General features: G+C 46.1%; 1 protein-coding gene across 2 annotated transcripts in view; it reads left to right on the top strand.

Moving 5' to 3' along the window:
* FANCM (FA complementation group M) overlaps positions 1-23,129 on the top strand; it is a 797,274-nt gene that overhangs the window by 166,763 nt on the left and 607,382 nt on the right. Inside the window, exon 4 of one of the 2 annotated variants that reach the window (XM_085627037.1) lies at positions 8,303-8,461. The exons of the other annotated variant lie outside the window; for it this stretch is intronic. Coding sequence (XP_085483163.1) covers positions 8,303-8,461 — 159 coding nt within the window. The remainder of the gene's footprint in view (positions 1-8,302; positions 8,462-23,129) is intronic. 2 annotated transcript variants of the gene reach the window in all.

Below are 23,129 nucleotides of genomic sequence, written 5' to 3'. Positions count from 1 at the left end.
CTAAGTATATGGTCTTTGGTGACCCAAGGAAAAAGATGAAAACAAATATTTTAATATATGAGGAAGCTCTTGAGCAGGTTGATAAATTAGATTATGTGGGCATTCGTTTGGAAAATTCCCATAGATGGCCTGTCCTGATGTAAAAGAGTAGACCACCTTTAAAACAATATGCTGACTCTATTATAAGATTTGTGACCAGAGCCTCCTTTTTTGTTTTCTCCTCCTATCGAAATATATAAAAGCCAGGCCTGTGGGGGGGGTGTGGCGCTGTTTGGGGCTGACGCATGGAGATATATAGAGTCATTGTAACCAGGCTGCTTTGCAATATGTAGAAAACGTTTATTAAATCATTGCTCAGATTACCTCATAGCATGCCAACATTGCCCATTCAAATGGATCTTAATTTTAGATCCATTGCAGACATTGTTGTATTGAAACCAATTCTATATTGGATAAGGGTTTGGACAGTTGACGAGTTAAAACCAAATAGGGAATGGTTACAATGTTTACTGGTGGGCTCCTGTGTAGATAAGATCTCCTGGGGTGCCCAAATAAAAAAAGGGGTTAATTATATTGGGACTGGGAGATATTTGGTATTGTCCACTTGAGATCCCACAAAATGCAAGATAAACCATTTCTATGGCCTATTGGAACTATGTACTAAGGAAGACATTTTCAAAAGTTGCCTTGGGTATTTTGACAGCTGCTTTTATCATCTAGACATGGTTATTAAGCCTTATGCACGAGTACTTCATATAAAGATAAAGTTTAGAATCGAACTTTGCCTCTATATGCTTTTATTTACTAGAATGGCAATACTAAAGTGTCAAACACTTGCCCTATAAGCTGTGGGGTTGTGGACGCTATAGAACACTTATTATTTTTTATCTCACCTATAAGAGACCATGTGTATGGTGGATTGTGCCTATTTGTAAATTGGTGGGCTTTAGGGTGCGTTATACTGCATTGAGAGTGTTTAAAACAAATACTAGTAGCCTAATCATATTGTCTACTGCAAAATATCTCTCATCAGTATGGTATTTTAGATCAAGGCTTATTGCTGTAAATAGATTATTTGTATCTGTATAATGTCTCGAGATATTTTATGGATGTAATTTGTTCTTTATTATTACCAAGTTTTACATCATGTGCATTTAAAAAAAAATTGTATTGACATTTTTAATGAATGTATTTCTTGTATGTTGACTTTTTATGGTTTTATATAAACCAAAATAAAGGATGTATGATGATAATTTAATGTTATGAGCAAAAGGCCTTTTTTGTTCTTGAAAGTGTTTTGTGCACATCATGAGAGTGAACAATGAAACGCAGACCCTATTTCCTCAAATTAAGATGCCAATTCCAAGGATTGCCTCTCTAAATTTAACTCCTTTTCAACGTTACCTCTCTGTCATAGTAAGAGATATTTCCATCTAATAGGCTCACAGTTCAGTAAACTGACTGAGGTCTTTAGATATTTAAGATCGGAGTCATTTTTTGAGCAGTGCAGACAATCGATCATCCAAATAAGCATTAAAAAGATATTGATATCTTTAAACTACGATATACTGGAAAGTTAATGGTCCATCCCCAGTAAAACACAAACTGGGCTCGCATTTTTGTAAGAACTTTATCAATAAAGTTAACATTATCTTTTCTGCACAATAAATGAAGCTGTCTGCTGGGCCCAAAGACATGAAAACGAAGATTCCATCAAATTTATTTGATGATAGTGTGGTTTAAAAAAATTCCGACAGTAGTCAGCAGGAGTTTTATTTATTTGTATATTTATAGGTTTTATATAGCGCTAGCGAAACCCGAAGATAACCGAGTACTTTACATATAATGCCGGATCGTTCCATGGAAGTACATATATATTTACAGATCGTTCCATAGAAGTACATTCATAAATACAGAGTAAGAAAGATGTTGTGCAGCGAAGGTAGTTACAAAATGAGGACACTAGAACAACACTATTTGTGCTCCCCTGCGGACTTAAGCATCGAATCCCAATGGCAAGGGAGTGGACATCTGATTCTTGAGTGTGTCGTTTTTTTGCGTATGGACCAAGAGAGTGTGGCTGACCCCCAAAATGGTGAATGGCTGCTCTTTCTGGGATTGAGTAGGCTGCCACCTGAATAAACCTACCAGACCCAGACAGTTCTGAAAACTAGAAATCCAGAGGAGGCCACAGTGGTGTACTTCATATGGATCCCACACCATTTGTTTACCCACAATGCCCTGCAAGCTTCAAACGTTTACTAAAAACACACAATTTCCTCACATTTCTGTGAGCAAACTTCTGTAATCTGTGAAGAGCCAAACACTTCGTAGCACACAGCACTCCCCCAGTCTCCCGATAAAATGGTACCTCACTTGTGTGGGTAGGCCAAGAGACTTTGACACAAAAGGCCCTATAAAGCTACGTGGAGAGATCAGCAATAGGTGTAGCTACGAGAATTATGGCCGTGCATGGCTGCCAACCATGGAAACCTACCAACCACAGACATTATTTAAAACTCGACGACCAGGGGATTCCATGGTGGTGCCTTGCATGGATTCCATGTGATTTTCTAACCCACAATGCCCTGTAAACCTCAAAATGTCGCCTAAAATCATGCATTTCCCCTATAGTTCTGTGAAAAAAACTCCAGAATCCACAAAATTCCTACCACCCGGCATTACCCCACTTGTGTGGTTGAGCCTAGGGCCAGCGACCAGAACAGATCAAACCTGGTCAGTGGAGTCCCCTCGCAAGGCATTGACCTTATTAACGCAGGGTGGTAGGACTTTTGTGTATTCCTGGACATTCATGGCGTTTCCATCAAAATAATGTAAGGAAAATTAGTAATTTTAGGCAAAGTTTGAGGTTTGCAGGGCATTGTGGATTAGAAAACCTCATGGGATCCACGCAAGACACACCACTCTGGAATCCCCTGGTTGTCTAGTTTTCAAACATGTCTGTGGGTTATAGATTTGCGTGGGTGGCGCCACAGCATGGCCTCCAATACAGCACCTACACCTTTTGTTAACCTATCTACGTAGCACAGATGGGGTACTGTTCTTATCGGGGCATGTGGTAACTCAGGGTGGTAGGAAATGTGTGGCATCCCGCAGATTCCAGAACTTTCTGGCACAGAAATGTGAGGAGTTTTATTTATTTTTTTACCAAAGTTTGATGTTTGCAAGGGCTTCTGGGTAAAATTACCTAGTGAAAGCCACGTAAGTCACCCCTGGACTCCCCTAGTTGTCTAATTTTCAAAAAGGTGCAGGTTCGCTAGGTTTTCCTAGGTGCTAGCTGAACTAGGGCCCAAAATCCACAGCTACCCACTTTGCAAAAAAGAAGAAAAGGTCAGTTTTGATTGGAAATCGGGAGACTTGGGGGAATGCTGGGTGAAAGGAAGTTTTTTGCTCCCCGCAGATTCCATAGCGTTCTAGTACACAAGTGTGAGGAAAATGTTTTTGGTTTTTTTAAGTTAAGGTTTGCAAGAGATTCTGGGTAAAAAAAACTGGTGACAGCCATGCAAGTCACCCCACCTTGAATCCCCCAGGTGTCTTGTTTTAAAAAATGTGCAAGTTTGCTAGGTTTCCTCAGGTGCTGTCTGATCTAGGACCCAAAATCCACAGCTACCCACACTGGAAAAAATGGGTCAGTTTTGAGTGGGAAAATGTGATGTATATCATATTGCTTTTTGGGGTGTTTCCTGTCACAGGCATTAGGCCTACCCACACAAATGAAGTACCATTTTTATCGGAAGACATGTGGGAGCATTGAATAGTAGAACATTTGTTATTGCCAATTGGATTTCACTGGCTTTGTGCTTTCGAAATGTAAGCAAGTGTGTAAAAAAGAAGATATTTTGAAAAATACCTTCTAAATCATATGCTAGTATGGGTACCCACAAATTCAGAGATGTACAAATAACCATTGCTTCTAAACCCCATATCTTGTGCCCACTTCAGAAATACATAGGTTCCTTGATACCCATATTTCACCATATGAATTGGTATATACTGTGTACACAATGAAAAACCATTGTATGGGGCAGCCCAGTTGTTTGCTCTGGGTACCTTGGGTTCTTAGGGGACTTACAAACCCTATAATTCCCCGCAATAGTAGAGTCTAGTAGACATAATGGTATATTGCTTTTGTTAATCCGAGATGATGACAAAAAGGTTCAGATGAAAATGTTGTCACAAATGGCTATTCTTTCAACAGTTTGTTCGAGTAAACCTTTAGGGATCTATACTTATTACCCCTTGCTGAATTCAGACTTTTCAGAATTCTATATATTTCCTGGACCACCCATGGGTTTCACATTGGTTTCCACCCAAAACTTAAAGTAGGTTGAGAACACAAAAAATAGGAACAATGAGCTATCTCTTTGAAAAATTCCAAAACTGTGGTAAAAAAAATTGTTTTTTTTTTTTTTAGCTCTGCACCTTCCTGAAAGCTTGGAAGATGGTGACTTTATCACAACAAACTATTAATTGATCGAATTTTTGAGGTGAAAAAACAGACCACTATTTCCTATTTTTCCCAAAAACTCAAAATGTAGCTATATTTTGCCTATTTTGTCGGTCCCGTTCTGGGGAATCCACAAACTCTTGGTACCTTTAGACTCCCCAGGATGTTTAAAAGACGTAATTTTGGCATGGATACCTTATGTGGAAAAAAATTGTTATGGAGCCCTAAGCACAGACTCCCCCAAATAGCCAAAAAAAGGGTTTAGCACTGGGGGAGAAAAGGCCGAGCAGTTTAGGGTTAAAAGCGAGATATATATCTGGCAGGTTATAATTGTGCTCCTTGCACACACGTCCCATATCCACTTGCATGCATTCTGTCCACGCTCCTACAGGTGCACAAACTTCCCTCTTGATTGTTTGATTTTCTTGACTGTCGTCAATATCTACTGCAGCACTGATGACGATATTTGTTCAAAAATCCACTACCCTGAAACAGCTGGAATGATGTAAATTATTGGTTCTTAACCTTTTGACTTCTGTGAATCCCCACTGTATCACAAATGGGAGCCCTTTACCTCAGACTAAGCAATTCCAACGATTTGAACCTCAAAACAATACACAATCGAACAGAAACAAGTACACATCAAACAAATGCACAAATTATGAAATATTTAATTCATGAACAAAGAATGTACAGAACTGCACATTTGTATTAAAGGAAAGGTTGAAACTTTCCAAAAAGTAATTTTGTTTCTAAAAGACAAAGTGATATGTTAGTTTCTAGCGTATCACTTTCCCTTTTGTGCTCTTAATTCATTGTCTCTTTTTTGGGTTGTATACCAATAGTTCATTTTGGTCCACCAGTTGTCTTCATACTGAAATCCGTTTTCTGTACTTGTACTGCTCCCATAACTCGAGCAAAGGATACCACCCTAATTTGTAGCCACCAATTTCAAATTTCTTCACGTTTACAGAGCATTCAACATTTTTCAATTTTCATTGTTTTGAAAAATAACTTTTGCAGACCCCCTGAGTAAGTGTCGCTGATATAAAGTGATGTGAGGACAATGGCCCTTACCCCACTCCCCTTCCCCCCAGGTGAGGCCTACTGTGCCCTGCTGCCCTGGTCAGGGGAAATTGGCACCTCTTCTCAAATGTTTAGGAGATAAGGGGAGATCTTCAAAATGTGAAAGAAGAACTGAAATGTCACCACACCTTCTATTGAAACAAGCAAGGTCCTTCAAAATAGTGGATGCCACTGATATTTTTTGCCTGACATGGATGAACACATGACTGTTAGCCACAAGATTTACATTCTACACTCCACTGAAACTGCACTTTGTTATATTTCCAACTTCATATTCACGATTAACTGTCTTGTAAACTAATACTCCTTGACCTGTCTTTTGTATTTGAAACGTTCAACCATCTACATTCTTTACTCTTGTCATTGCAAACCCCGTTGTTCTAATCAATATTTTCACGTATCTTGGTGCTCTTTACTCGCAAATCCTACTCATGTGCCAGTTGAGCATTTTGGGATTTCTTCTTTTCTTGTTTATTACTTTATTTAACATTTTTGCGGAGCAGAACTTCCCAATGCAACAAAAAGTATCAGAGAACGACCGAAAGGCAGTAGTAAAGCAATATTAGTTCATGATATAACTGAGGAATACAGTTTGTAGGACAGTATGTATGGTTGGTCCCCTCCACGCTTCAATGGCTGTCAGGCTAACGGCCCACAAGGGTAGTCTGGGGGATTGTAATAGGCACATTTGGAAGAGATGAGCTTTCAATGGCTGTAAAAGAGAGGAGGCCGGGGAGAGTTATTTAGGTTGGTGGTAATCCCACAGAAGGATTATACAGGGATCACATTGTTCTAAATGTCATTGTTTCAAGAAGGACTGAGTCTTGCTCCTCAGTCATTTGGTCTCCTGAGAAAGTCAGCAGGTTTGCTCAGTTAAGTGGTTGAAGAAGCACACTTCCAGCAGAATTGATTTTCTTTTTGGTTACTATTTAAGAATATGCCTGCAACCAACCCTGTTAAGACACTGCCAGCATCTGCCAGGCTGAGCACACTGGCTGCCAGGCTGTGCACACTCAAAGCCATCCAGTCTACATTCCATATTCTAATTCATCGCCTAGCAAGCGTTGCTAGGACTACTCTCACATGCACATTTCCTATTACATAATCTACTACAATACAAAATATCTCCCTTTCCAAAATCCCCCTCACATACACAGCAATAAAACCGAACTAGTGCACCACACGAATGCTGTGGAATTGTTCATCCTGATACTTGCCCACCGTTTAATAGCAATTTAGGGTTGGTCGGATATTAAACATCCCATCCTCATCACCATTGAAGAAGCCCACTTCCACCCGAATTCATAGTCTTTTGGTTTATTCCTTAAGAACATACATGCGACCAACCTTGGCAGCACAACCAGCAACTGCCAGGCTGTGCACACTCATTATCTCTGTAGTGGTGCAAAATTGTCTGGTTATCAATAGAGATGAGAGCTATGCACAAAGTACCCATTTTTGTATTCAAAGGTGTAGACGGTCTTTCCCCCAACTAGCTAACTGGAGTGTTGGATAAAGATGCACCTTCATGCAGCCTTCGCTCATCTAATCAAAACCTCTCGTCTCCTCCGGATATTGCTTCATATTTCTGCTCATTCCGTCTACTTAAATGTTACCTCATGAGTAAGCTCCATATCGCCCTTTAAAAGCTGCCTGCAAGTCTTTTGTACCTCCCCACTATTCCCTAATGTAAATGTGTAAAAATCTATTAGTTTATCCTGCATGTCCACTGAGAATTGTTTGTTTGGTCTGATTATTTTCCAGATTCTATGCATCTTACCCGCAAACATCTATCTGCCTACTGCCCAAATTTTCTAGGACAGTATGTAGTCTCTTTTACTGTGGTAAAGCATGTCTTGTCGAAGTGCCGATTTTGTGTCAAATAAATGAGTATGATTCAAGTATAAAGATGGTTATCTGAAAATGAGCTGTCAAATCCTGGAACTTAGTATATCCCATTACAGCATCCTTTATCAGATTTTTTAAAAAAAATGCAATAGTTATGAGGTACTAGTTCCAACCAATCTAGTGTCTGAGACTGACCATTTAAATTCGAGAAAGTACTGTCTGGTTCTTGATCCCCCTTCTTCTACATCTGAGATGACAGGACCATGGCAGTCTGTGCCAGAAAAGGCCTTGTACACAGGTGGGTGGCTTTACATTTATGTAGACCCCAAGCATGTCAACATTTCTTCTTCTGCAGTACCAGAGACTATACTTTGAGACTTGCTCTAATGTTTACCTCACAAATCCAGTCAGATAGAGTTCGGTCACATTTGTTTTAATTTCACTTTGAAGTCTGCATTTGATTTTAGAACACCGACACTACTTATGGACTGCATCACTTGCAGTTCAGGCATACCCACTAGTCATATGTTTAACTGGTAAGATACCTGTATATGTATTTCAGTTGCAATTGTGCAACATTAGAGGAATTTTCCAATTTACCTCGATAATTGTTTACTCTAGATCAAAGATAAATATGCTTGTGTAAATTAAACTTCTGCTTTAGCACTACTGGCATGTTTGTGTGTACAGTACCACCTGTAAAACGTCTGGAAACTAAATTAAATACTTTTTTAAACTTCTGTTAGGTGTGGCTACTTGCCCCTTTCCAAAAGGAGAAAGGAGTAGTCCATCAGTTACACAATGTGTCGGAATCTGGAGTTCTCTGTTAGCTTTCAGACTACTGAGCACCCCCAGCAAGTGTTTTATATGTACCTTTCTTTGTGTTTTTCTTTGTTATAGGCTGTGCAACAGGTTATTTCAAACCTACTGATTGCACAGATAGAGCTACGGTCCGAAGATTCCCCAGACATTCAACCATATTCTCATGAAAGACACCTTGAGAAATTTGTTGTTCCTCTTGGGGATGCATTAGTCGCAATTCAAAAAGCCTACATCCAGGTGAGTGATAGCACAGTTTTTTTTAAGGATGCAGGTGGCATGAGGAGCGAAACTTAATAATTGTGCACGATAGCTGTATTTGTATCTAGCCGCAGAGTCCTTACCATTGAATTTCCCATGTATCAGACAGGATCCGTAAGATTTTTTGTGAGCAGTACCTCTGTGCCCTGGTAGGTGGCGTTGCTCGGCTCTGCGTGCATCGTCCGCGCTGGAAGTGACGTCCGTGGTACGTATACAAGCATCACCTTGGCACGCTGAAATCAGTTCTTTTCTTTCTGCACCAGCCAGCGTTGATCCAGAGAAGAGTTATCCCTCAGTCACTGATGGATTGCATTTTTTCGAAGTTTAGTTGAGTGTTTTTGAGGTTTGTCTTACTGGTGTGTATTTGTTATCTAGAAAAGCCGGATTGAACCCCTGCGGAGCCTGTCATTGGGCGATGTCGGTACTGTACCAGCATCTTGTCTGCCTGTGGTGTCTGGAGCAGGACCACAACCTGAAATCATGCTCTGATTGCCTTGCCATGAATCCGAAGTCTTTGCGGGAGTGGTCCCTCAAGCTCATGGTGGCCAGGCATGCGATGCCGCGTCACTCGAGGTCTTGGTCGAGAGGAAGTTCCTAGGAACACTCCATGATCTCTCAGGAATCGTGATGAGATTTCTACATCGAAGCTGGGTGTTGCTCTTCTCCCTGGAAGGGTCCCTCTCCAAGTGTGTTCCCCAAACCCTGCATCCCCTTAGTATCAAAACACAAGTCTTCGGCCGCAGCTGCCGTGGTATGTTTTGTCTAGGTGCTAAGGTCTGACCAGAAGAGAATAACAAGAGGATTTGTTTACCGACCTTGCTCACAGTGTTCAGACTAAACCCCAGGAAACTGCAAAAAACGAACACAGCCGACAGTTCTCATGTGAAAGGCATAAACAGTCTTGCAAAATAATGTTATGTAGTAACGTGTACAAAAGCAGCATCGTGGCGGCACTAGCCATGCTAATTTAGCGATGTCGACAAAGCCCTATCAGCCATGTGATACGCCATTCTAATCCCCGACTCTGATACAGAGCCGAATGGGCCTTGCCTGGCTCCAACTCCGGTGTCGAAAGGAGCCTTGCCTCCTAGATCGGAACCTGAGCCCCATTTCCTTGGGTTAGGACTAGGCGAAGAATGGGAGAGGTCGCTGGACCCTGGAGAATACCAGCCATATGAGGAAGACTCTAGCATGGACTGGTGTGAGGAACTGTGGGAAGCCAGTGGACTGAATACCTCTCAAGATATTGGTATGCTTTCTCCCCCTACTGTGGCTATGGAGGAGGGAGCCCCCAGCACAATGGTGGTGTGGAGGGCGGCTGAGGACCTTGACCTTCAGTTTCCCTCGGTGGCAGTCAAGACTGACATCATGAATAGTGTTGCTACCAGGAGTCTCCACATCCAAACCACTACTCACTGATGTCTTTTTTGGGACTTTGTCCAAACCTGACACAGGCGCTCCTGCGAATAGGACAATCGCCCGCAGTCACCTCCCCTCTTGAGGAGAACAAAACTTCCTCACCCAACATCCTACCCTGGAGAGCTCAACGTCCCATGGCACATTCCTAATGCGCTTCCCCGCCTCCCTGAATAGGGAATCCAAGAGGCTAGACTCCTTGGGGAAGAAGATATTATCTCCTGCCAGCCTGGCATTGCGATCAGTGAACACTTCATGCCTACTGGTCCATTATTTCCACTCACTGTGGGACACAGTAGCGCAAGTGCTCCCACAATCCTCTATCACCTTCAGACACTGAAGGGTTTGTTCCGGAGTTGGGGCACTAGTGATTCCGAGCCAGCTGAAGACCCGACCCCAGATTAAGGCCACAAGGGGGGGGGGGGACACCTGAGGTTAAGGTCCCCCTTTATGTTTGCACTCTCCGACAGTGTGGAGTAACACCGGGATTCACTCTGGGCCAGGAAAATGTCACACAAGAACCGAGGGGGGGGGGTTACACTGCAGTCTACTGTAATTGAAGGCAGAGTTCATATTGCTGACAGCCTCTCCTTAATCTCTTTTTCCGAGGGGACGAGTGAAGCAAAGAGGGCCAAGAGTGGACGCTGACGCAGCGCAAGAGAAGAACACAGCCCAGGATGGCGGAGAACGCTGAGAGACATAGATCGGACACTATCCCTTATGTGTGCTACATAACCCGACCTAGTTAGCTGCAATAAAACCTTAATTCAATTACTCCAGCAGTAATGCTACTTGGGTTGGTGACACTGTTGCCAGTTGGAGAAACGCAACAAAGTTCACTATCCACTATGGACTTGACACGACTGATTCACTGGGCAGAGAAGTTTCTTAGGCCATAGCCCTGAGGTGCCATGCCTGGTTGAGGATGAATGGCTTTTCGGGGGATGTCCAGGCATCCCTTATGGACATGCCCTTCGAGTGCACCTATCCCTTCTGAGACCAGGCAGATTTGTTGCTGGAGCACTGCAAAGACAGTCGGACTACAGCCAAGTCCTTGGGCCTTTCTGTGACCCCACGTCACCTCCAATCCGCTTTTCGCTCTTTTCTTGGCTATAGAAGAGGCTTCCAACTGCACTAATTCCCTTCCAGGAACCGAGCTGCACATGCTCCCCATCCTCTGCGTAGATGAGGGTGCGGTGCCCACAGACCTCATGGCTCGGGTAGCCACCTATCTTGTCAGTCCGTCCCCAAACCCCACCCTTCTTCCCCCTGGCAGCTGCAGCCTCCAGACCCTCCTAATGTGTCCCTTTACCACCATGAGCGTCAACTTGGTGGCAGGATTTGCCATCACCTGCGCCCCACTGGCAGTCCATTACATCGGCCAGGTGGGTTTTGTGTATAGTCCGAAGGGAATACTCCCTCCCCTTCATGAAAACCTCTCCTTCTATGCCACCATCTCCCGACCGGCTGATGATGGATCATCTGTCCATTCTCTGTGAAGTTGTGTTTCTCTTGGCCAAGGGAGCCGTAGAGAGTGTTCCGGAGCTAGAAGTAGGCTGTGATTGCGCTTCCCGCTACTTTCTGGTTCCCAAAAAGGACAAAGACCTTCATCCTATTCTGGATCTACAAGCCCTCAACTTCTTCCTCAAGAAGGAGAAATTCAAAATGCTCACATTGGCTCAGGCCTTGCATGCCCTGGACGCAGGAGACTGAATTGTAACGTTAGACTTGCAGGATTCCTACATTCCTGTCCTGCCTGCCCACCAGCGCTATCTGCAGTTTATGGTAGGCCAGAGGCAAATTCAGTTCAACATGCTCCCCATTGCCCTTACCAGCGCCCTTCTGGTGTACTCCAAGGTGATGGCGGTAGTTGCAGCTCCCCTGTGGAGATCAGGGGTGCCAGTCTTCCCTTATCTCGACAACTGGCTATTGAAGGCGGGCTCGCCCCAGGCTGTCCTCTTCCAACTCCAGAATACGGCTAACCTCTTTCCCTCGCTGGGGTTCACTATCAACATGCCGAAGTCCTACCAGACTCCTCTCAGACGCTCTTTCATTGGAGCTGTTCTAGACACAGTGAAGTTTTGTGCTTATCCTCTCGAGCGGCGAGTCCAGGGTATTCTGGCTATGATACCGATGTTTCAGCCTCTGTCCTTTCGGTGAGGCAGACCCTGAGGCTGTTTTAATGGGTACAGCATATAGGGAACCTCTCCGACATGGTCCAGCTCTTGCAGGGAACTGTGAAAGATCTGCAGTGGTGGTTAACGAATCACGATTAGGTCAGAGGCACACCTCTCTCCTTTCCCCAACCACATCTCACAGTAGTGACAGATGCGTCACTCCTGGGGTGGGGCGGCCAACTAGGAGAGGTGGAGATCAGCGGTCTCTGATCTCCAGTGGAATCCAGACTCCATGTCAACCTGCTGGAGCTCCGTGCGATCCGACTGGTGTTGAGAGCCTTTCTACCCTCCTTCAAGGGAAGGCTAGTTCAAGTGATCACAGACAACACCATCGCCATGTGGTACTCTACAACAGACGGGGCAGGGTGGGGTTGTGGACCCTTTGTCAAGAGGCCCTATGTCTTTGGACATGGTTGGAACAGTAGTGCATGTCCCTGGTGTTTCAACACCTGGTGGGCCCTCTAAGCGTCAGAGCAGACAAACTCAGCCATCGATGCCTAGCAGATCCCGAATGGAGTCTCCACTCGGAGGTGGTACAAGGTCTCTTTCAACAGTGGGGAGAGCCTTGGCTAGATCTAATCACCTTCCCCAAGAACGCGCAGTGTCAGCAGTTTCACGTGCTGGACATTCCAAGGCGGCTGTTGCTTTGAGACGCTTTTCGTCTTGAGTGGAGCTCAGGCCCCCTTATGCTTTTTTCCCCATACAACTCCTGCGCAGAGTTCTCAAGAAAATCATGAACGACAGAGCCCAAGTTATCCTTGTGGCTCTGGATTGAGCATGGAGAGTCTGGTATTCCAAGCTACTGAGTATGGCTATCGATCCTCTGATCAGGCTGTCTCCTCGAGAGAATCTTATGTCACATCAGCAGGGGAGGGTTCTCCACCCAAACCTGTCTACTCACTGCCTTCTTGCATGGAGAGTTGACCGCTCCGCTCCCTCCCCCCCAAAGTGTCTGTAATGTCATCTTGGCAGCTAGGCCACCAAATGGTATATGCCTGCCATTGGAAATAATTTGTGGTATGGTGTGTGGGACTGTCATTGATACCTTTTGTGCTCCCCTTTCTGAAATCTTACTCTTCCTTATGTGCTCTGGGCACTCTTAAGGGCTGTATATCTGCTCTTTCTGCCTTTTGTTCTAATGAGGAAGAACTAAAAAGTCTCCTTCTATTGTGTGATTCTGACTTGCCACCAGACCCATGCCCCCCACAAATAAGGAGACCAATAACTAAGGTCAATGCACAGGTGTTCAACTCATCGTTTCAAACTGGCACGAAATCCGCCGATATGGAAACAGAGGTAGACCCCTCCCTTCTCAAACCTGATCTCACAATACTGACAGATGCGTCACCCCTGGGGTTGGGCAGCATCTGGGAGAAGTGGAAATCCGAGTACTCTGGTCTCCAGTGTCATCCCGATAGTGAAGAAACTCACAGCAGACAGTAGGACTCGCGCTAACTTAAGACCTACATCCCTTATCCAAGCAGCCACAAAAATTCTGGAATCTATAGTAAACAAACAACTCTTTGAATTTGTAGAAACCAGTCACATTCTGCACCCCTCCCAATCAGGCTCTCGGTTGCGACACAGTACTAAAACAGCGCTGCTAGAAATCTGATTCACTAAAAATGTCCCTGGACAACGGAAACAATGCCACACTCATTTTGCTAGACTTGTCACCGGCTTAAGGCACTGTACCCATGATATCCTTCTACAACACTTTAACTGTAGTGTCAGGGGCATGGCCTTCAAATGGCTAACCTCTTTCCTTTTTGAGCGATAACAATTGGTCTGGATGAAACCTCACGTCTCCAAGGCCAAGCCACTAGAGCCAAGCAGAAATCTACTTTCCAGAAAAGCTCACCTCATAGCAACCCCGCTTAAAAAACAAAACAAAAAAAATCTGACATCATGGGACCTCCTCCTTAGTTTGCACAGCCAGAATCTGAGACCGCGTTCCTTTTCATCTCAGAAACATAGATACCGAATCTGACTTCCGCAAATCCCTAAAAACCGGTTCTGCCAAACACGGCCCTCTCTCCCTCTTCCTCCTCCTCCCGGTTACCTCTTTGACAGCCCTGGGACCCTCAATTTTGAATAGCTTTTCGCACTATTCAAATAGTCATTCCTTCATTCATTTTGTTGCTGCTTGACCAACCCTCATTGTTTGAGTCCCCTATTGTACATAGGTTCTTAAAATGTTTTGTCCCTCTTTTACCTTCTTCACCATTTCTTATGCCTTAGTGGAACCTTAATCTGGTTTTGACTCTTTTAATGTGTGCTCCTTTCGATCCTCTCCATTATTGTCCCCTCAGGCTTCTGACAAAACAGCCTTTCTTGTAGTGATGTCATCTGCTCGTAGAGTGGGTGAGCTGCAGGCCTTGTCATCCAAGCCGCTCTACTTCTCAGTCTACCCTGACTAACTGGTGCTTCGCACAATGGCTACCTTTCTACCGAAAGTGGTCATCCCATTTCATGTAGGCCAATCAATCACAGGGCCTACCTTTTATACACCTCCACACTCCTCTAAATAAGAGGAACGACTCCGCCACCTCAACCCAAAAAGAGCATTGTTCTACCTTCACCGAACTCAACAGTTCCAGGTAGATGACCTGCTCTCCGTGAGGTATATTGGTGTGAAGATGGGTTGGGCCATGCAGAAGCGTACCATCTCTGGATGAGTCATACTCTGCATCAAAATCTGTTACGCACTGTCCAAAAAGCAACCTCCTGAAAGTTTGCTAGCTCATTCCACTAGAGCTAAAGCTGCAACCCCTGTGTTTGCATGCAGAGTTCCGGTCCTGGACATCTGCCAGGCAGCAACGTGGGCTTCCCTGCACATGTTCACCAAATATTACTGTTGAAGGGGCGTGGCCAACTAACGTGGCCGATCGGACGTGATTCCGATCGGCTCCTTCCCAGGCCCTGCTGATTGTGAGGCAAAAGGCATCTTATCGGCTCGGCGGATGCTGCTCCGAGCTGCAGCAGCAGCGCTGACTGCAGGGAATTAGTTGGCAACGTTTGGGAGCCTGGTGAGCGCTCAGCTGAGACCCGAGGTGACGTGGTGGAGCGGAGACGCTAAAAGAAATGGCGGTCGCCCGGGATATGAGAGTGAGGGCGCAGGATTGAGGAGCTCCCGTGGCGGCTGTAGCAGCTGCATACCAGAGGACCTTGCCGCTGGCGCTCGCGGGGGAGCGCGCCTGCATTCCTGGGCTGCTCGGTAGCCGCCGGTGGCGAATAGAAGAGGTGCGCAGGACCGGACTGGGCTTGCCACGGAGCTTCACAAAATGGTGGACGGCTGCAGAGAGAGAATCGCGCCCGGCCGGCTCTGGCAGCGTGGTCTGTAGCGCCCGCCTTGCACACAGATGTCATGCCCCTCGGCTTAGAGCCCAGCTGGCTGCCGAGTGATGCAGGGTCCGGAGGGACCGGACCAAACCAAACCACACGGAGTGAGTATGTGATCTCCCTTGGGGTTTTTGGCGGTGCTCCAGGGGTAGCTCTGGAGGGGTTACATTCCTCTCTCCCCACGAGGCTACATATAAAGTGACCCTGTCCTGAGAAAAGTCAGCCATATGAGGAGGACAGCTGACCCACACTGAAATTCCATAGCAGAAGGGGGCCTGACCCCAACATGGCTGCCGGGGGGTGCCTTTCCTTGCAGGCGTGTGACCCCTGGGAGACGCTTGGAAGTAGAGATAAGTACCCCGCTGGGCGAGTTAACGGAGCATGCTGAGGGGGTCTCTGGCTACCATCATTTCTTGAGCCTGTTGTTTCCCGCGGGCTGACGATAAGGGGCGCAGGAAGCGGACTTGGCATGTCACCTGGAGCGGAGGAGTAGACTGGCACCTAGAGCGGAGGAGTGAGCAAGGGGGTCCCTTCTAGCGGTTGCTGGGAAGGTGCGAATTTCACGTTCCTGGGGGTCGCCCGAGAGCTGACCGAGCCGAGTGCCCCCTATGCCACTCAAGAAGAACCCCAGTACCAGGGCTTCAAACTACTTCACGTCGGCTGGTTGGGGGAAGACCGAGGAGGGAGCGACCATGGCGTTGACATGAGAAGATCTTTTGTCTTCCTTACGCGACTTCAAACAGGAGTTGCGCACTGAGCTAAGGGCGGACATCAAGGCAGACATGGAAGCCTCCTTCGAAACATTTCGTAAGGAGGTGCGTGAGAAGCTATTGACTGTCCAAGGAGATGTGGACTCCGTGGGTACACGTACACTTGATGTGGAGTCGCAACAACAGGAGGTGGTGGGAAAGATTAAATCCCTGGAAGAAAGCACAGCTGACCTACACAGGCAATTACGAGATTCCCTACTCAAATGCAAGGATTTGGAAAACTGCTCTCGCCGCGACAATATAAGAGTCCGGGCCCTGGCGGAGGAATGCGAGGGGCCAGACTCGGAGGCATTCATGGTGGGCCTCTTCTCTTCTGCCCTCGGGGAGGATGGCCCGGAGGTCCAGTTGGAGAGAGTACATAGAGTTGGCCCGCGCCTACTTGGGGAGAACCGTCGCCCGCGGGATGTCCTGGCTAAGTTTAGCTCCTTCAAGATAAAAGAACTAGTCCTGCAAAAAGCTGGGGCCTCCGACACACTTACCTGCCAAAACACCACGTGCACCCTCTACCAGGATGTAGCCAAGGCCATTCTTATGCGTCCCCAGCAGTTCAGACCTGTTACTGAACATCTCAGGGAGCAGAACGTCAGGTACCGATGGACATATCCCTTCGGGATTGCCTTCCTGTGGCAAAACAAGCAGCAACATTGCGTGGAACTTTCGGAGGCGGTAGATTTGCTGGGTCTGGAACTTGTCAAAACTTCAACAGATCCAGAAGGGGAAGGCTGTCCGGATCGATGCAGCATAGGTCAATGGTGCAGAATGGACAGGAAAAATGCGAAAGCTCCAGAATGAGGCCAGTGTGTGAGAGAGCAGCGAGATCCCCGTCGCCAGGTCTTGTTGGAGTGATGGCCCCCCGGGCATCCCTTTGACAGAAGGTACGGCTGCCCTGAGAGGGCTGTTCTTACTCACCCCTCTCCTACACCCAAGAGTAGGTCTGGTTGGATGTTTTGGAGATCTGTATGGAGTGGAGGACTTGCATCTTCTGCATTTGGATGGGACACTGGTGCCCGGACGTCATGTGAGCCTTTACCCCTGGCGCCTGACATGGACAACACGTGAGCTAACAGTAATTTGCGATGTCAGGTTGGGGGGGGATCCACATCCAAACGGCAACAGGAGTTGCTCCCTATAGAGAAATTCGCTCAGTCTGGCTCCTCCTCCAAGGGATGTATCTCCTATCTTTATGCTTTGATCCAATCGATGAGTCCTAGAGCGATGCCACATTACAAACGTTTTTGGGATGCTCTTATAGGGGCTCCTCTGGAGGATAAGCACTGGGAACACTTGGGGAAAGACATTGTGAAATTCAACCGCTCAATGTATCTCAGGGAAGCATACTATAAACTCATGTATGATTGGTACCTGTACCCTCAGAAACTCCATAAGATTTTCCCCGGCTCGTCGGATAGGTGCTGGAGGGGCTGTGGGCTGGTAGGCGATTTTAAGCATATATGGTGGGACTGTCCTGTTATTAAACCTTTCTGAAAGGAAATCTTGTCCCAAATTAAACTCATCTTAGGCTATCCCATCCCCAGTTCCATGGAACAAGTTCTACTTGGGAACCGTGATCCCAAGCTGAAACGACAGATGCAGGGAGACAAATCAGTGATGTGGCTTTGTTTGGGGGCCGCCAAAATGGCAGTCACTGCGGCATGGAAGAAACACGAGGCCCCATCCTTAACTCAATGGCATGCGAGACTGTGGAAGGTTTTATCCCTGGAGTGCATGACTGATATAATTGAGGACACCAGGAAAGGTTTTGATTACATTTGGTCCTCGCTGGTCACCTAGCTATCAGAGGGGCTTCCTTTAATGGCTTGCAACCCGTGACTCAGAGCCCTCAACCTGTTCCTAATTAAATTACTCCAATCGTACAGGTCCTCCTATTGGTGCGGCAATCCCCCGAGTAGAGTCCTGGGGGCTCCTTCCTGCGCTCACCTACTCCCTTATTTTATGTCTTTTCTTTTCAATCTAGCACCATGACATCTCAATTAGGGTTTTGTTCTTAGTTTCTCTTAGGTACACTTAAGTTTCCTTTTTTTTTCTGTTTTTGTTCCTCTCAAGGTAGGGTAGATTGTAACGCAACGCGGGGTATGAAAGCGACGTGCCACGTTGAAGCTGTGTCATATGCCAACGTTAATTCGCCATGGACCTTTTTGTGAAAGCTGTATCCGTCAATTGCCATCTGTGTAACTGGGCGAAATGTATTTATGGCGATTTTTGCTTATGTGATGCGCTTATTGCACTCCCTGAGAAAAATTCAATAAAACCGATTTTGACACAAATATTACTGTCTGGAATGCCAGGTCCATAGAGATGGGCACTTCGCCCGTTTGAGCCTGCAGGCCTTCCTTGTGTGAAATTGGTCTGGAGACCCACTTCCGCGGAGAGATTGCTTGGGTATCTATTCAAAGGTAAGGAATCTGTGGCTAATAGTAACTATCAAATCAACAAGTTACTTGCCTTTGGTAAAAGCTTATCTTGTAGAGAATATATCTAGCTGTAGATTCCTTACCGAATCACCCATCCTCCTTGCTCTGCTAACTGATTTCTAGGGACAGGGCTATTTCTTTTCAGGGCCGTAGTTTTCCACACCAGTGGTCAGTTGTTTAAGACTCTGTGCTTCTGTCGTGGAAAGTTGTGAAAAGAAACTGATGTCGGCGCGCCTAGTTTGTGCATATATAGGTGCTGTGGAAATCACGGTGCGGACGACGCACGTGGAGCCAAACACCACCACCCTCTGGTGCGCAGGTGTACTGCTCACAAAAAATCTTCCGGATTCATTCTGATGCCTGGGACATTCAAAGGTAAGGAATCTATGGCTAGATATAGTCTCTACCAGATAAGGCGTTAACGAAGGTTAGCAACTCGTTCCTCAGTCACATAAAAGCATATCTAAATCCACAACACTGAATAAAAACTATTATTAGTTATATTTAATCCTGCCTTGTAGTTTTCTTGAAGGATGAACTCGAGGATAGCAAGATATTATGGTTCTACATGCAGATTCAATGCTTCCCCTCTTTCATGCTGTTCCTCATCACTTCAACCAAAGCTGTTTTGTGCATAGATGTCCCTGTATATCTGCTTTGTCAAGTCATTGCCCATTTTTTCTTTTCAAATCTGTTTATTGAAAGATTGAAATCGTATACCACAGCATGAGGACATAAGACCGGCATTGCACTAGTGTACATTTTGCATTGAAGCTACACAAGTATGAAGGCAACGGAACATTATGCATCACCTTTCTAATATATCTGCTAGAAGCATAACTGTGCCTTGCTAGAGGCCCCTAGCTGTGGCGGTCAAAAGGAACGATAAGAGGAGAAATGAGAAGGATCCAATGGAAGAAGATGGATGCGTGGGTGGGGGAGTTGTCCCGAGTGAGAATAAACAAGAATCCCCATAGAGGGTGGGTATCAAGCCCTCCGTAGCATCAGGCTGGGGACTTTCCTGTGAGGTTTCAACAACCTGGGCTATTGACAGGACAGGTCTTCAAAAAGTTCAAGAGCACGAAGTTGAGGAGGGGCGAAACATGTGTGCTTCAAATTCGGAAAAGGGGTCCAAATATGTGTGAATTTAGGTTCAGTATGTGTCCCTTGATATGAAAGAAGTTCCATCACCATAACATGCCAGAGACGAGTAAACCATTGGGCGTTAGAGGGTGCAGCGAGCTTCTTCCAGTGGAGGGCTAGTAGCTGTTTAGCGGCATTAAGCATATGTGAAATAAGAGGCCAATCGGAGTGGGTCATGGCGGTGAACGCTAAGGGCCGAACTCCCAATAGTACCACAGTGTATGTACTCGGTATGGGGAAGCCAATGGTGTTTTTGATGTAGCTCAGAACTTCTTTCTAGTAGAGAGTCCGTGATGGACAGGGCCACCAGATATGTATAAAGTTCCCCGTTGCGTCTTGACAGAGCCAGCAGGAGGATGAGGGAGGCTGTCCTGTTGTTTAGGACAGTCCCATCATGTACATACCGATTACTTACATTGTGCCCCATCCACGCGACATAAGTCCTAAAACACGGGGCATTTTACCTAGTAGCTTACTTCTCTCTTCAACAACCTGGCTCTCGGTATCCTATCTTAATTCCTGTACCTGACGTAGATAAACATGTCCTCAGGCACAGTAGATTTATTCTGAATAAGGGTCACCACTTTTTTCATACATGGCCAACAGCCAGCTGTACATGAGTGCTTTTGTTTAGGAAAGGATTAGCAAAGAATTAGTGAATATTTTAAAAACATCTATTCTGGAAAAACCCTGGAATGACCACTTTAGTATAAAAGACCCTCACTCCCCCTTACAGAAGAGAGGAGAATTCCTTCCAGGCTGGACTGAGACTCTGCAGGCTGATCTTTCGATAGGCTGAGACCTGACATCCCTTGTGGGGTGCCATCCTCGATGCAAAGACGGGGTCTTTCATTCAGAACCATCAGGTGAGGGGTTAGTACTTCCCCGGGGGTTTCTTGGCTCCATTAGGATCCATCCTGACATTTACATACACAGGCTTTTCCCACGTACCTAGGCTAGGTACATTTAGGTAGGCTACCCATCGTAGGAGTACGCCAATGCTATTGTTTTTTTACTGGTTTTATTCATCTTATTAGCACTATGGTAGAAATGTATCTACTTTTTACGATATTGGTACTAGCGATTATATTTGTCTACTCCTGTCTTTGGATTGTCGCAGCTAATATGTTTCACACTAGACTGACGGTTGACCAAGAAATAATTATTGAAACCGTTCCAATCGTCATTCTATGTGTATTCTGAGAACAGCAAAGCACGAGTGACTGAGCGAAAGATACCGTATTGTTTCCACAATACCTTAGGAATCAGGGTTGTCATGTTCAGTGGTTGCCAGAAACTACATACACCACTGTAGAATACAGAAGGGTGGTAGTGGCACCATAGAGCCAGCTGCTCTAACTGCTGACTAATCCTGTGGGGGTGTCCAGAGTCTGTTTGCCCACCAAGCCTCCAGTTTAGATCATCCAAAGCGGGCAGGTCCTGTTGGGTCCTAGGAACTACACAACAAGGCAGGGAACATCTTTTGTAAGCACTGGGGACTGTAGAATCATCTAGTCATAAGTTTGTAGGCAGCTTCCTGCTGGGGTATGCTTCTATGAATTTTAGGAATGTCACGCCGTAGCTACTCCCATTGTTTCGAAGGGATTTCTTCTGCAGCTTCTGCATGCCATTGTGTTTGTGAAGTCTAATCAGGGTAGAATGTTGTGGTACTTGGTAAGTACGAGAGATCAGGCCCCGTGAGCCATCATAGGAGCGCACTAACGATTCAACGGAGGTAAGTGGCCGGGATGCCCCTTGGCTGTTTAAGGGTGTGAGCAGCCAATGTCGGATTTGATAATATTGCAATCTAGACTTGTCAGGTAGATGGTAGGCACGTTTACATTGGTAGAAGGTTTTAAACTTATCTCCCTCAAAGAGATCTTGGACCGTGCAGCACTCGCCCTCTATCCATGCCGAAAAGGATTGTGGCTGTAGAGCCGGGGGAAAGTCAGGGTTATGTGCCATCAAAGTGTTGGGGGAAGGAAAAGAAGTGAGGCCTCTTTGTACTGCAATCTAGTCCCAGAAATCCAGCTCTGTTTTCGTGGGGATAGCTATGTAAACACTACGAGGCTGAGCGTACCGCAGGAGCCAAACTAGGTCCCAGAGCGGTCTGCAGGCCATCACCCGATCCATGTGGAACAAGCACCTCTCGCTTTTGCGGACCACCCATTCCGAGATGAATCAATGGCGTGATGCCCAGTAGTACTTCAGGAGATTGGGGCATGCCAGACCTCCCCAATCCCTAGGTAGCAAAGGAGTTTGTTGGGAATCTTGGACGCTTCCCGCCCCAGATGAACGTAGTAAGGTCATGCTGCAGGCGCAATATATCTGCTTTTGGTACAGGGGTTGGTAGTGTTTGAAATATATATAGGATTTTCGGCAGGATAGACATTTTAATCGCGTTAAGTTGCCCAAGCCATGAGATTAAGAGCGATTTCCAGATTTGTAGTTCTTCTAGTACTGATTTCCTACACTCCGGCCAGTTTACCTGCCCAAGTTGATAAGGAGGGGTTTAAGTTCAGACTGAGGTAGCGGAGTGACTGTTGTGCCCATTGAAAAGGGGTGAGTGATTGCAACTATGGCATATCTTTGTTTAGGATCGATAGGTTTAGTGCCCTGGATTTGGCCAGATTGATATTAAAACCTGAGGCTGCCTCAAAGGAGCTAAGGAGTGATATCAGTGCAGGGACAGAATTCCTAGGGTCAGTCAGGGTGAGTAAGAGATCATCTGCAAATAGTGCTCCCTTGTGCTCAGTGCCCCCAAAGGGGATTCCCCTGATGTCCCCTGTTTGGCGGATAGCGATTGCCAGTGGCTTGACCACAAGGGCGATAAGCAGGGGTGAGAGAGGGCATCCCTCCCTGGTGCCCCTGTGTATATGTATGGGATGGGTGAGCTGGCCATTGACCCTGACCTGTGCCTGGGGAGCCGTATAGGAGGCAATGATTTGAGAGATCATGACTGGGCCCAGACCTATTTTCTGGATAACCGCCCATAGAAAGACCAAGTCAACGTGGTTGAATGCTTTTTCAGCATCTAGCGAGAGAAAGCAAGCAGAGATATCCCTCCGTTTAGCTTTTTTCACTAAATTAGCAACTTGACGTATGTTGTCAGCCCCCTGATGCAGGTGTATGAATCCGACCTGGTCCGGGTCTATCAGTCCGGGCAGGAAGGGTTTCAAACGATTTGCCAGAGTTTTAGTATAGATTTTAACGTCTATGTTGATGAGTGCGATGGGGCGGTATGATGAACATAGTGCAAGGTCCTTACCAGGCTTAGGGATGAGGGCTACCTCAGCCATGGACATTGTAGAGGTGGGGCCCGTGCTATCGGAGAACGAGTTGTAACGTCGCAAACAGGTGATAAAAA

The sequence above is a fragment of the Triturus cristatus genome, chromosome 9, assembly GCF_964204655.1.
Source record: "Triturus cristatus chromosome 9, aTriCri1.1, whole genome shotgun sequence".
Classification (NCBI taxonomy): Eukaryota; Metazoa; Chordata; class Amphibia; order Caudata; family Salamandridae; genus Triturus; species Triturus cristatus.
The sequence above is the reverse complement of the archived record's forward strand: the minus strand, read 5'-3'. Positions and strand labels throughout refer to the sequence as shown.